The 12365-nt window shown below is 39.0% G+C and overlaps 1 protein-coding gene across 1 annotated transcript; it reads right to left on the minus strand.

Moving 5' to 3' along the window:
• Window positions 1–287: 287 nt before the first annotated feature.
• On the minus strand, window positions 288–10819 carry LOC128599191 (major histocompatibility complex class I-related gene protein). Its single transcript, XM_053610662.1, has 7 exons — window positions 10405–10819; window positions 8021–8281; window positions 4563–4835; window positions 3893–4171; window positions 3711–3812; window positions 2746–2902; window positions 288–2013 (listed from the first exon to the last, which is right to left on the minus strand). The coding sequence occupies exons 1-7, from the start codon at window positions 10454–10456 to the stop codon at window positions 1986–1988; spliced, it is 1152 nt and encodes a 383-aa protein (XP_053466637.1). The 5' UTR covers window positions 10457–10819; the 3' UTR covers window positions 288–1985.
• Window positions 10820–12365: the final 1546 nt, after the last annotated feature.

The raw sequence follows: 12365 nt of genomic DNA on the forward strand, positions 1-12365 counted from the left end.
TTCACTTTCATAGGTAACGGTTCTTTCTGCTTGTATTTGGTCGGTATAAAATATACTGACAGCCAACTAGCTTATAATTTATATTATAAACTAAATTGCTAATAATCGAAATTTTCATCTATACTGACTCCAAACAGCACCACAGCATTCAGTTCTAGTAAGTTTGGAAGTAGCATTGATTTATTTTTTAAATAATATTATGTAACAAACAGTAATGTAAATATATGCTGCAGATCATTTAATTAGTTTGGTGTTACATTTTCAGTTACTGTAAAGGGCTTTAAAACTGCTGACATAAAATGTAGCAAAACAATTGGCAGTTCTAAACAATTACAAAACAACATTAACTTCATCAATACAAGTTTACATTTGATCTGATCCTTAACAATACCTCATTACTATTAAAATTCCTGAAATAAAAACACAGGTATACACTTCATTCAAAAAGACAAGAAAAGAAATTGCTTTTTCAAATGCAAAGCTGGCTCCTGCAATCCAGTCAAAATAATACAGAAGTAACTTGGTGAGTCAACTGGTGACCTGGTGAGGGTCATGGGCGCCCAAGGCTCAGTGATGTGCGTGGGGAGAAAAGGCTAACCCGGCTGGTTCAATCCCACAGAAGAGCTACTGTAGTACAAATAAGTGAAAATGTTAATGCTTATAGAAAGGAGTCAGAACACACAGATCACAGTTTGCTGTGTATGGACACGGGTAGCCACAGACTGGTCAGAGCGCCCACGCTGACCCCTGTACACGGTCCTAGCATTCATGTGGAAGTTACTTTGACATGTACCTCCTACATAAACATTGTAAACTTCATGGTGACAGTAGTCACTAATGTTAGCGTCCTCTTTCAGCAGGATAATGCTCCCTGACACAGTGCAAAAACTGTTCAGGAACGGTTTGAGGAACACGACAAAGAGTTCAAGGTGTTGATTTGGCCTCCAAATTCCCCAGATCTCAATCCGATTGAGCGTCTGTGGGATGTTCTGTACAAACAAGTCTGATCCATGGAGGCCCCACCTCACAACTTACAGGACATAAAGGATCTGCAGCTAACGTCTTGGTTCCAGATACCTCAGCCCACCTTCAGAGCTCTTATGGAGTCTATACCTCGACAGTCACAGCTGTTTTGGCTGCATAAGGCAGATCTACACAATATTAGCTAGGTAGTTTTAATGTTAAGGCTGATTGGTGTGCATGTAGGACTATAAAAGTATAAAAATACAATAATTTAGCTTCAACAACACTTTAAAAAAAAAAAAAAGGCTAGAAGCAATAGTTATCAATAAGGGGTAAACGCTACTGGAGGTCAGAAGATGTTAGATTTCCATTGTACCTCAGGAATTATAGATTAGTTGTAAGAGAGTACATGATATAAGAGAACTTCCTTTCAGAAGACATATGTGAAGAAATAATAAATAAGAAAAAAAAAAACGTTTCCATGATAAACACTAGTTTAACAAATATAAGCTACAGATATACATATGCATCAAATGATTCAGACTCAGGACACACTTGAAGTCCTAATTTTCAAGTAGCAGCCAAAAGAACATCCGAACAATATTGCACTTTTTCAGCTCAGCCTTTGGATATTTCCCCAAATAGATCGAGGAGGTCAAAACAAGTGAGTTTGTTCATATTCATTAGCAGCTTGAACAACTTCAGATAAGATAAATACTTTAGAAACTTCATGGAATACATTAGTGCATTTCTTTGTACAAAACAAGACATATGACCACAAAATAGAAAGACTGTCCTGCTTTCCATTGAAGGAATAAATCTTCATCTAACTCCCTTAAAGACATAAAGACTGGCTGCTTTTCTTGCTATAAGCACCATCACTGAGAAGTGTTACTCCAAAACCTGGCAAGAACAGATTCACAATAAAAAAAAGCTCCTCAATCCAAATACAAGAACAAAGTCTTACAAGATTACCCACTGGAATTTGTGTGTGTGTGTGTGTACACGGTCACCCTTAATCGCTACACTCCATCTCCCTCCTCCTCTCTCCTAGAAAAACAGACACAAAGAAACACCATCAGCTCTGAGCTGAGAGTTAATGTTAGCACAGGCTTTTCTCTGAAACATAAAAATATTCCAAGTTAAAATTTCATCTAAACATTACAAGTAAATTAAGTATTTCAATAATACTTAAAATTGAATCATCAAAAAGGTACACTTGTAGCAGTTCTGTGAAACAGGTCATCATAAAAACTACTGTATTTGACCGATACTCACCGTCCACTTTATTAGGATCGCTCTTTACAACCGTGGAGAGCAGAAAAGCATCTCCGAACACACAACACATCAAACCTTGAGGTGGATGGACTACAACAGCAGAAGACCACATCAGGTTCCACTCCTGTCAGCAAAGAACAGGAATCCGAGAGGCACAGACTCACCCACACTGGATGAAGAATGGAAAAAGACCAGGAGATCCCCCCCCCAATCTTCAACTGTCCACTTTAAATGAGCCTGTGCCCATGATAGCCTTGGACTCCTGTTCTTGGCTGACAGGAGAGGAATCCACTGTGGTCTTCTGCTGCTGGAGTCCACCCACCTCAAGGTTTGATGTTTTGTGCATTCTGAGATGTTTTTCTGCTCACCACGGCTATAAAGAGTGATCGTAATAAAGTGGACAGTGAGTGTACATAAGAATGGAACTAAACTTTCCAAGACAACGTGTTAAATCCAAATACATCTAAATCGGTTCTTTGAAAACTTCCACCTTCCTCCACTTACGAGACTTCCACATGAGACCAACAACGAAACCAGCGATGGCAGTCTTCACTCCACCTGGTCATTCTTCTTCCAGATAAAAATCGCAGCAACACCAACAAGACAAACATGGATGTAGTGACAGAGACTCCACCAGGGATGATGACATTCTGTACTCCACCTGTTAAATCAGCAGAGAGACTAAATTATCTGCTGACGTAGCATCATACACAGTGGTATCTGCACTAATCCATCATCTTACACAATCTGTACTTTCTGATATGCTGTTGATTTACACCGACACATCCTCCTACATACTGCACATGTAAATACAGTACTACAGACTTCAATACTGTATTTACTAGAATTGCATTGCCTCCCTGTTTTGCACCAACACAACATTTACATACTTATACTGTGTGTGTGTGTCTCACAAAAGTGAGTACACCCCTCACATTTGTGTAAATATTTGATGATATCTTTTCATGTGACAACACTGAAGAAATGACACTTTACTACAATGTAAAGTAGTGAGTGTACAGCTTGTGTAACAGTGTAAATTTGCTGTCCCCTCAAAATAACTCACAGCCATTAATGTCTAAACCGCTGGCAACAAAAGTGAGCACACCCCTAAGTGAAAATGTGAGGGGTGTACTCACTTTTGTGAGATTCTATCTATCTATCTATCTATATAAAATTCTTGTGTTATATACTGTATAATCTTAATGAAGGAGTGTGTTATTAGTGGGGTCACTATCAGATGTGCTGTTGTGAAGGAGTGTCGGTAAAAATTTGGTCTAAAAATTACTACAACAAAAATTGCTGTACAGACATGTAAAAAAGTGTGTGGTGTGTTTGACCTACATGAACTTTAACTGAATAAACTTTACAAGACAACGTGTCAATATCAGGTTAGTGTCTGGTCTGAACTCCAAACATCTCTAAATCTGTTCTCTGAAAACTTCGCATCTGCCTCTTCCACTTCTTACCAGAGTTGTTGTTATTGCAGATAAGAAATCCAACACCACTGGCAATGAGAACCAGGACTACAATAATGCCAATGACGACCAGCACTCCACCTGACCCTCCATCTGTTAAATCAGCACAGAAATTTTATTATCTGTTCCATCAATAAATCATCTTTCAGTGTAAATCTGTAGTTTATTAGGACCTTTTGGTACTTCTAGCACCATCTCCTTCTTCAAGCTGCTGTGCTGAATCACACAGGTGTAGGTGTGTTTCTGCAGATCCTCAGCTGAGACTGTCAGAATGCTTCTCTTCTGGAAGCTTCCATCCTGGTTGGGTAACGTCTCTCTGAGCTCCACGTCCTCATGCACGTCCTCTCCGTCCTTCTGCCAGGTGATCATCACTGTTTTGGGGAAGAAACCTGTAGCATGACACACCACCTCTGGAGAAGAGTGTTTCTGGAACACTGACGCTATAGGATGAACTGCAGAGACACATGGAAGTAAAGATAAATATTAAAACACTCGGATTTATTTATTAATAAATGAGAAGGAAAAGTGCTTTATATGGAACTAAGTTTGGTTAGAAGTGCATCATATTTTGCCTAAGTGAAATTAAGTTATTGGTCATGTGATCAGAATTTTCTGGCTACAAGAATGCACGATTAGCTTTCTACTCAAAATGAGAAATAAATACTGAAATACTTAAAAACTGATGTAGAGGTGATAAAGTGCTATACATGCTATTATATACTGGGAGGTATCGGTCTGTGTGTTATAGTGAAGTAGTGTTAGTGTGTATACATTCATTATACATTAGTGTGTGTGTGTGTAATAAGCTGCAGTTACAGTAACAGAGCAAATCACACACTTTACCTTTCCTCTCCAGAGTCTCTCTGCCATAAGACACAAACTTCTGTAACTGATCAATACAATCATTCTCCAGGAAGTTCTTCCAATATCTAGTATAACCATTAGCATCCCACTTCTGTGCAATTGTCCTCGCATTATCATTAGCTACAGTCCACGTGGCATTTAAGACATTAAAACCCATGAAATCTTCTCCATCATAACTGTACTGATCGTATCTTCTTGTGGTGTTGTCATCATGAAGCTCACAGCCGTAAATCCTCTGTAGTGTATGAATTCCTACACACAGAGAGAGTACAGGATTCACTCAATTGCAATTGGGTTGAGACAAAAAGTATGCAAACACAGGCCTCCTAGCTTTGCACTTAAACAAGTTTATCCATCTTTTACTAGCACACACACACGCATGTTTTCACCAGTTACATATAGTGAACTAAATGTACCCTACCAAACCTCTCTCAGATCTGGGCCACTACAGAGCTACTGTTTAGAGCCTGAATCACAGGTAAAATGAGGACACTCAAGTGCCTGCTAGGGACCTGAGAGCTGTTTGTTTAGGGTTTGCACAAGGCCAACAGAACCTATAGTACGTCAACACTGAAACAAGAAGTCAGGTTACGGCACTTAAGAGTGATCTGGATGTGCAATTCTCATTTCTGATACCTCTGTCCATTTATTCTGGGCTTCTTTGGCCAAAGGCCCACAAAGCAACCACAGCACATCTTAGTTTTTGCAGGGTTGATTAACATGTGTCCAACAGCAAGGTTTGGGCCAATCACACTGTGTGTCATCCATTAATCAGATAGTCAAAGAGCCATCCTGCAGTCTAGCCTGGGGGTCTCAAAGCAATGCCATTCTTAAAAGTGGGTCACACCACTGGTCTAGACCGCCGTTGCTACAATAGAATGATCATTTTATTGTGCAGTGCTGTGAAAAAGTATTTTCAGGGTTTCCGCAGAGCATTGAAAAGCATTAAAATTCATTAAAGGGTCATGAAACCCCCCTCATTCAGCTTAAGTCTACCGCTCAATGTTTTTGGAAAATGCAGTTTAAATGGGCATGGATGGCTGTGGGAAGAAGGGAGGGGGAGCGGGCGTGGCAGGGAAAGGCAGGAGAGGAAGAGGGACAGAGCCTTCAGAACACTCACAATAAAGATGAATAGTGATAAAAGGTTTGAAGATGAGGCAGACGACTTCTCCTGAATCAACAGGGCTAAATGGAGACACAATAGAAAGCAGTGCATGTCCTCAGTCCTATCTATTTAAACCGTTAGCCCCTGGCGTGACTATGGAGGAAAACAAAACAAAACCGGAGGCAGTGCAGAAGGAGAAGTGTCGGAATGGTAGCTAGCTAATAGGCTTGAGCTTTTCACAAATAAAAGGGTGAAAGCTCTTCCCTTCAACACGGACCGCACGAAAGTTTAGTGTTTCATGACGCTTTAAATGAATTTAGCAAAAATTAAGGCCTTAAATGGCATTAAAAAGCATAATTTTATTCCTACACATAAAAATTTTTAGATAGTTTTGAAGAAAAAATTAAATGACCAACTTATTTTCAATATAGCCTTCATAATTAATAACTTCGATTTGCTGTTGTGAAATATGTACATTGGTGTGAAACACAGAACCAGTTTGGTAATTGCCTCAGGCCTGGTCAGGAGTAAAACTTAGAGCAGAGAAAGTAAATTCCATAAAGAAATGTGGAAGTGCAAACTCCAGCAAAAGTGGCTGGAAGACGAAGAATTTAGGACATGGTTGTAGCCCGTTGGAGGTCAACATGGAGAAAGACTTTGCAGAGTTTGTAAAAAATTATTTAAGCTAGTTACAGTGGGTGTCAACGCTGTTAAAGCTCAAATGCCGTCTGATAGCCACAAATCGTCTGTAAAAGGCAGGCCGCAATTAACTACGTTTAGTTACTTTGCCATGAACGACAAAGTAACCTCTTCAGCTACTACACCACCACAAACACCAGAACTGCTGCTGCAGTGACCAGTGCTTCCAGCAGAGCCGCTACCGAAGGAAAATCGAGCGACCTTCCAGCAGGGTTTGGTTCGACTGTGACACTGTAGGCGGAGGTGCTCTGGTGTCTGAACACGGCAGTGCAGCACCACTCATACACATCCAGTGAAGGTGTTGGAGTCGTTCCTTCACTGTACAGACTGACAGAATTTGTGGTTATAGTTGAAGGAGATCCCGTGTATTCTATGGCAGTACAATTCACACAAACTAAAACTTAATGGCTTCTTTCCAGTCATGGCCTGATCCTTCTGCATGTCAAGCATTCAACATCTGGATGATTTGGTACTTTGTTAAATACATTTGAATCCATCTCCAAAAATTTTTTTGCCATTTTAAGCAGTCTCATGAGATATTTCTAATTCAGTTCAGTGTGACAGCTTATTTAAATTCTGTAGATTTTCTCAAATATCAAAGATCATCATTGTCAAATTGAATGGTTACGATTCAGAATTTGGGTGTTTAAAAAAAAAAATCATCATAGATAGACAGAGGTCGTGGTTAGTCATGTATGGTAGTAATTTTTTTTTTTTAAAGGCATTAAATTCGATTTGATGATACCTGCAGAAACCCTGATTTATTCTGTTTTTTTTGTATATCTTAGGGCTGCATGATTAATCGAATATTGATCTTGATATACACAAAAACAGGAGAAAATCAGGATGGGGCAAATACTTTTTCACAGCACTGTATTCTATTAAGCATATAGGCAAAGTCAGGAGGTTTGAGTGGTTCTTGATGAGGGTGAACACTTCCCTGCTAAGCTAATCAGTATTTGCCTGACGTCTTTCCACTCGGGTTTGTTATAGAGATCATTAATGCCTCGAGGTATCAGACGCAAGTCTAACACTTAGACTAATTTTCAGCTGATAAAACTGGCATCAGAACAGTGGGTTGTAGGTTTAATGAACAGTTACCTCAGGATGCTTTCTTAACCAAATGTCACCATATCTCTACTACTAATGGAAGAAATGAGCAGTTTTTAGTGTGTAAATGAATCACATTACAAACTCTAAAAACATAACTCTAGAAATCATGATCTTTAAGACATTGAAGCATCTGTATGATGCCTGAATCAAAGCTCCAGACTAACACCATCCAGTGATGGTAAAAAAATAGGGTACAGGACGATGTAAAATCTGGTTTGTCTAGTCGCTTGTATTAATGCATCTTCAGTCGTCATGTTAAAATTTCTTCTTGGAGATATTAAGTATGGTATATTTACTGCTGTCTGGGTAATTGTGATGTTCTTACCAATGCTCATGCTTATTTAGTCACAATTATATGAAATATATAGTCAGGATTATGCAAACACCTGATTGATAATGTTATAGCAGTTCAAGAAATTAAACCGAGACAGAAACCCAAGACTATTGTTAACAAAAGAAATTGAATATTTGGGAAAACAAATATAATAAACAGTAAAAATATAAAGGAGTTCAACCTTACCTTTACCATGATTAAAACCATTTAGTACCGTTACAAATGTCTTGTTAAAGTTATCCTGATTGTTCTGCATGTCCTGCATCAGACTCTTCCAGTAGTTTTCAGTCTCACAATTTTCAATCCATTTTGATATGTCGAGAGCCCCACTATTGCTGTTCTTGTAGCACATAATCGGTTCTTCATCGAACACAGCAAAAGCTATGAACTCTGGGAAATTGATTCCTGCTGGGACTGCAGTGTAGAAGTAATTCAGCATGTGTACATCTGCAAAGACAAAAAAATAAATTTAAAAAACCCCATTTAAAATAGTTTTGATGAAATATTAGTCAACCAAGCTGCGGATCGACCCTACAGTATGACCCTGGAGATGTGAGGCAGTAACTGGACCCTTCTGTTCATTAAAAAAAACAAACAAAAAGTAATCGTCATTTTTTTTTGCGTATTTCAGAAACCTGCTGACCTATGATTTTCACACACAACAGCCTCTACAGTTTATACAGAATGGTATCGAAAAAAAATACATCCAGTGAACAGCTGTTCTGTGAAACACTTTGTTTATGAGAGCGGTCAGAGGAGAACGGAAAGATTGATTCGAGCCAAGAGAAGTGTACAGTAATGCATATAATCACACTTTACAACTACGGTGAGCAGAGAAGCATCAGAGCGAAAAAAAAAAAAAAAAAACAAAAAAAAAAAAAACCCTTGATCCTTGATGTAGATGGTCTACAGCAGCAGAAGACCACATCAGGGTTCCACTCGTGTCAGCCAAAAACAGGAATCTGAGCCTACACTGGGTATAGGCTTAGGCCAATTTGGGTAGTTGTAGATTAGACAAATGTCACCTGTTCTGATTCTCAATTTCTGTGGCAACATGCAGATATACAGTCAGAATGTGGCATGCTGCCTTGTGTCAGCAGATCAAGCCGTTAGTGGTGTAACGGTGTAAGGAACATTTTCTTGGGACACATTGGACCCCTTAACTGTGCATTGCATGAATGCCACCATGATAATGTCAAAGCACATGTTGTCTGATTTAGCAGTTTTTAGACTAAAGCAAATGAGGAAACTACACTATATGGACAAAAGTATGCTCTAATGGAAAGCTTTCCATTAGATTTCTAATCGTGCATTCTTGTATCCAGAAGATTTCTGGGGATTTGTGTTCCAGTCCATCCCAAAAGGTGTTTAGTGGGGTTGAGCTCACTTCACAGGGGCATTGTGATGCTGGAACAGGTTTGTTCCAGCATCACCTCTTAGTTCCAGTGGTCCAGCTGTTTGTGTGAGAATAGGATTACAGAGCCGTATTGGAGTCTACAAGCATGCAGCACGTTATTGTAGATTTTCTTCATGCTACTCGGTGGGACGTGTTTTTAGAAAAATGCTTGGCGCCCCATTAGAGACAGTAAGAAAAACATTAATATAATAGATTTACATTTATTCACTTAGCAGACGCTTTTATCCAAAGCGACTTACAAATGAGAAAAATACAAGCAAAGCGATCCATCAAGCAGAGACCACCACAAGTAGTGCTACAAGATCCATTAATCGGGTTTCAGAAGAAGCAAAGTGCAGAGTAGAGGCGCAAGTGCAATTTTATTTATTTATATTATGAGTTGTTTGGGTGTTTATGGAAGAGGTGGATAATTTTTTTTTTTTTGCTGAAAAGCTTTGCTCCACATTCCCGCCGGTGATGTTTACACAGCGATTTCGCCCCGCCTCATGACGTTTAGAGGAGGTCGCCCCGCCTCATGACGTTTAGAGGGGTCCTGAAGAAATCATAGGTGTCCTGAGAGATTGCCTGTTACGTCGGATCCTTAAAAACAATGTATATTTTTGGCGATCTTAAGAGTGGACAGTCTAAATCTTATTCTGGTAAATGAGCTGGAAGGATTCCCCTCTAAGTCAGGTTACTACGTAAAAATTGCAGTTGTTTATATACAACATTAGATAGCATTGGGAGACGCGGATGGGGTAGCATTGGGAGACGCGGAAGGGGTAGCATTGGGATAGCACGGGGATAGCATTGGGACATGCTCCTGTTAAACAGCACCTAGTCAAAGCGGGTTTTAAAACGTATCAACTGAAATTCATGATCAGACTGAAATATCGACTAAAATGCTAGTTTAAAGTAACGCACGTCGCTTTAATGTAGTTGGCGTGCTTCTTTGCGGGTTTAGACGTAGCCGCAGAATAGGAATTACGGTTATATAGCGTTATGAACGTGATCTCATAAAGACACAACTTTGCTTATTCAAAATTAATCACTGACAGAAATAACAAGATCATGTAATTATTTACAATATTACAGTCATTTACTATACCGCGTGAAGCAACGCTCATGAAGTACGTACATACAAACATATACATACATACATACTCAACCTTACCTGCAGATGCGTAAAAAAAGCAATACAAAAATAAGAATAAAAACAGAATCATCAGGCCGGTCCAGTTTAACACCGCGGTTAAAAACAGTGTAGAGTTCCAGCAAAGCGATAACTACCGGTGTACAGAAACCTTTCATCCAAACTTCCCTCAAATGATCCCTACATTCTGTCAGCAGCGCTACTGCGCGGACTTCGGTTTTTAAAGGGGAAGGGGGAGGAGCGTTGGGTTGTTTAGTTCCAATTAGAATTCACTATGCAGAAACGTCACGTGTGTGTCGATGCAGGTTTACTCCGGTTTAACCTTAACATAACCTATCTAGCTAGAACACTGCGCTACTTACATTGTTATGCTAGGCACATGCTAAGCAGTGAGTGTTTAACATTGCTGTAGGAAACTAGATATTTCAGAAGGTCCATTAAAGCTTTAGATACACTTTCCTCATCCAGTTCATCTCCTGTTCTTCACTCCCCAGCTCCTCTTCTCTCTTCCTGGTCACGGGGTGAGTATATCAGAGGACTGTGACTGGCTATATTAGGAATTTGACCACTCTGAAAGCATCCAGGACCTTTGACCTTAATTTACATCAACACTGTATATTGTATCCCGTCACTGACTGCAAAAGATTTGCATCACAGTATAAAAAATAGTCCTCATATTTATAATTGTTAATTTATGCAATAACTTTTGAGCCTGTGAAAATAGAGGAACTCTGAAAAAATGTCTGTACTTCCTAAACTCTTAATGCAATATTTTAAATAAAATCTCACTCAAATCTTGATTGCTTCCTTTCAAATACATTGTGTTGGTGTACAGAGGTAAAATCATGAAAATTGTATCGCTGTCCAAATACTTATGGACCCAACTGTCTCTCGTTGGTGCTTCCTCTGTTTAAAAACCACCAGCACTGGTTCCACATTTTACTTCCCAGTTCCATACTTTCATGTAATGTCATTTCTGAGCACAATTTCTCTCCACACACACACACTGCTTCTGGTACAACAGGAATACTCTGTGCAAAAATTAATCGTTATACTGTAAAACTTGGTGTAAATATTTTGCTGGACAATTAGTTATTTAACAAATAAATAATACTCTGATAACTAATCATCTCATTGTCCACCATCAACAATGTAAGATGCCTTGTTAAAATAAAGAGTTGTTTTGTTATGTGTGACAGTTTGGATCCATTAAGAGAGTATATTTCTAGCTAAGAAAACCTACATGATTAAGTTTTAGATTTGAATGTTAGAGCTAATGCTAATCCTCATTTAGTAGCTAGCTAACGTTAACCAACACGTTTTAGAATAATATTTAAATTCTATTTGATCGATCACTGCACGACGGTCATTGAAAGCTAAAAAAAAAGTACCAGTTTAAAATATCAGTTTGATAGTGTAAATGACTGGCTAGTTTGCAAGTTAATGCTAATTCTCATTTTGTAACATGGTCGATCTGAGTTGTCAGGATTTAACACTACGATATAATACAGTATTTTCTCCAGGCGATTTTCAGGGCTGCATTAGCATGCCTCACTACACTGAAAGCCCCTGGTCACCGTTTATTTTGTTGTCGAAAGGTAGCTTGATGTGACAGTCTTGTTTTGTTTTGCCTTGTGTGGGAGTAATTAATCACTGATACATCATATCTAGCTAGAGCAAACTTTTAGAGATTTTAGCTAGGTAGTTTTCATCTGTTATTGCTAACACACACAGTTTATTGCTGCTAATAGTGTGAAACTTGCTTCTGTTCTGTTTATAAAGTGTCCTTGGTTGTTTAGCTCTGCTTATGTTTTAAAGTCAATTGCCAAAGGCCACCTTTGAGATTAAGTCAAGGTGGGATTTTGCTGTGAACCATACATCGAACAGGTCGGCCAAGGAAAACAACAACAGCTGATGACAGAAACATTGTGAGAGCTGTGAAGAAAAACCCAAAAACAGCAGTCAGTGACATCACCAACAAC

Source organism: Ictalurus furcatus, chromosome 22 (assembly GCF_023375685.1).
Source record: "Ictalurus furcatus strain D&B chromosome 22, Billie_1.0, whole genome shotgun sequence".
In the NCBI taxonomy this organism is placed as follows: domain Eukaryota; kingdom Metazoa; phylum Chordata; class Actinopteri; order Siluriformes; family Ictaluridae; genus Ictalurus; species Ictalurus furcatus.